Source organism: Penaeus monodon, chromosome 12, assembly GCF_015228065.2.
Source record: "Penaeus monodon isolate SGIC_2016 chromosome 12, NSTDA_Pmon_1, whole genome shotgun sequence".
Classification (NCBI taxonomy): domain Eukaryota; kingdom Metazoa; phylum Arthropoda; class Malacostraca; order Decapoda; family Penaeidae; genus Penaeus; species Penaeus monodon.
Window position 1 is genome coordinate 46,530,948 of NC_051397.1, and position 2,500 is coordinate 46,533,447.

Genomic DNA, 2,500 nt, shown 5'->3' on the forward strand with positions numbered 1-2,500 from the left:
TCACAAATTCGAGGCAGACATTATTTTCTGCAGATGTTTCTGCAGATGTTGTTAGGTTCTGCTACATACTTTCTTTTGCCTAGGATTTAAATTTTCAGCATGTGCCTTACTATGTCTATTTATTTTGATTTATGATGTTTGTTTGCTAGAAGTTTGATTGTTCAATCTAATGATGTTGAGCAAAAATTTGAATATATATATGAAAATTGTTTTTTTTTCATGGAGATCAAAAATGCCCCATAAAAATAATTATAATGTGATTGGTTGTTTTAGAATGAAAAGAACACATGAGGTAGGATTTGAGAAAGTATAGTGTATTCTGCTTTTAAGTTATCAGTGGAAATGATTCCCTCTTTCAGAGGAAAGGAAGTCATGTCAAGACAATTCCCCCGTATCGTCCTGTTCCCCTTGAGGCAGGAGGGTCAGATGAGGAGAAGTCATCAGCGTACGAGTCTCGGGACCCCAAGATGAAAAAGAGGACGGGGCGTCCACCAGGGGGGAGCCTGAAGCCATCGAGCCGTGAGGGAGGGGGGAAAGTCGGGGACATGATGTCTTCTGCCAGTGGGAACTCTGGCTCTAGCGGCTCAGGGGACAGGCATGACCGGGGGCAAGCAGTTGGATCTGATGGCCTGACGGTGACCCCAGGGAGCTCAGGGGTTACCCTTGCCGCAGGCTCAAACTCCAGTATTCTACAAGGAAAAGTGGAAAGTGCAGCTAAAATGTCTGAGTCCAGTCCCATGAACAGTGCTTCCCAGGCTGTCAGTGTGGCCAAGTCGACTGCTGCCATTACCGTCAGCGCATACAGCTCAAACTCCTCTTCCAGTGCTCCCCCCCTCCTCACCTCATCCAACTCCTCATTCTCTACCTCTCTTACATCCGTGTCCACCTCCTTCCCCCAGGTGGTCCCCCCTTCCACCACCACCTCCACATCCTCCACCCCTGCTGCTTCCTCAAACTCGTCTTCATCGTCGCTCTCATCAGCAGCGACCCTCTCATCACAGAGTGCCCCTGCGCAAAGCCTGTCATCCTTACAAATCACCCCTGTGCCATCATCTGCCATCACTAGTGCCCCCTCCCTCAGTCGTCCCAAGGTCTCGGAGGCACCCCCCCATGCCCCTGTATCCGGGTCCCATGAGAGTCCCAGCCAGCTGTCGGCAGTGGCCAACCCCCCCCAGGCCAACAGCCAGGCACATGTGCCAGTACAAAGTGAAGTTAGCAAGGACAAGCAGCAGGAGCACAACCGCAAGCTGCGGCGGAACGGGCCTCGCACACCCAGTGGAAACAGCAACTTTGGGGACACAGAGTCCATTGTCTCGAATGATGATGCTCAGTCCAGTGACCTTGTGCTAAATATATGTGAGGAAAAGAACCTTAGTGCAGAAAAGGAATCAAACAAAGTGCCAAGTAAACCTGTGGACTCCTCAGATGACGGTGGAAGTCTAAACGTACAGTTCACACCCAATGTTTCTACGCTGTCATCAAAGGCGAGCGACCCTTTTACGCCGACTGTTGCTGATTTTGCGCCCAATGAAAATGTCAAGAGAGGAAGGTAATGTTTTGTCTGCTGCTGTCATTATTAATTTTATAAACCTCTAACTTCTTGTTTACTGTTATGTTTTGTCTTTGTTATATCCTTATATGTTATTATTATTTTTTTTTTATAAGACGTCTGTGTTATGCTCTCTTTTTGATAGCTTATTTAGATTTGCAAATTTTATCTAGGCAAGTCTGTGTTAATGAAAATTTTATCAATGTGTAAGTTGTTTCTCACAGAAATACTAACTGGCAAATGTTTGATACTTTTTAGTGAGGAAAGAATATATTGATATTCATATATCTAGCTATTTTACCGGTCCCAAGACCGGGTAAATAGAGAGGGTTAGCATCAGGAAGGGCATCCAGCCATAAAAGATATCTGCCAGAACCTGATCAATGGCGACCCCATATAAGAATGGGATAATGCTAGAAAAAAAAAAAAAAATATATATATATATACACATACACTCTCTCTCTCTGTCTCTCTCTCTCTCTCTGTCTCTCTCTCTCTCTCTGTCTCTCTCTCTCTCTCTGTCTTCTCTCTCTCTTCTCCTCTCTCTCTCTGTCTCTCTCTCTCTCTTCTTCTGTCTCTCTCTCTCTCTTCTTCTCTCTCTCTCTCTCTCTGTCTCTCTCTCTCTCTCTCTCTCTGTCTCTCTCTCTCTCTCTCTCTCTCTTCTCTCTCTCTCTCTCTTCTCTCTCTCTCTCTCTCTCTCTTCTCTCTCTTCTCTCTCTTCTCTCTCTCTCTATATATCATCTTATATATTATTATATATATATATTATATATATATATATATTATATATTATATATATATATATATATATATATATATATATATATGTATATATATGTATATATATGTATATATATGTATATATGTATATATATGTATAATATTATATATATATATATATTATATATATAGAATATATATATATATAAAATATATATAGAATATATATAT

The 2,500-nt window shown here is 42.2% G+C and overlaps 1 protein-coding gene across 1 annotated transcript in view; it reads left to right on the forward strand.

Moving 5' to 3' along the window:
* Nucleotides 1-2,500, forward strand: part of LOC119579486 (protein AF-10-like) — a 28,861-nt gene that overhangs the window by 11,140 nt on the left and 15,221 nt on the right. The window contains exon 5 of the mRNA XM_037927341.1: nucleotides 360-1,549. Coding sequence (XP_037783269.1) covers nucleotides 360-1,549 — 1,190 coding nt within the window. The remainder of the gene's footprint in view (nucleotides 1-359; nucleotides 1,550-2,500) is intronic.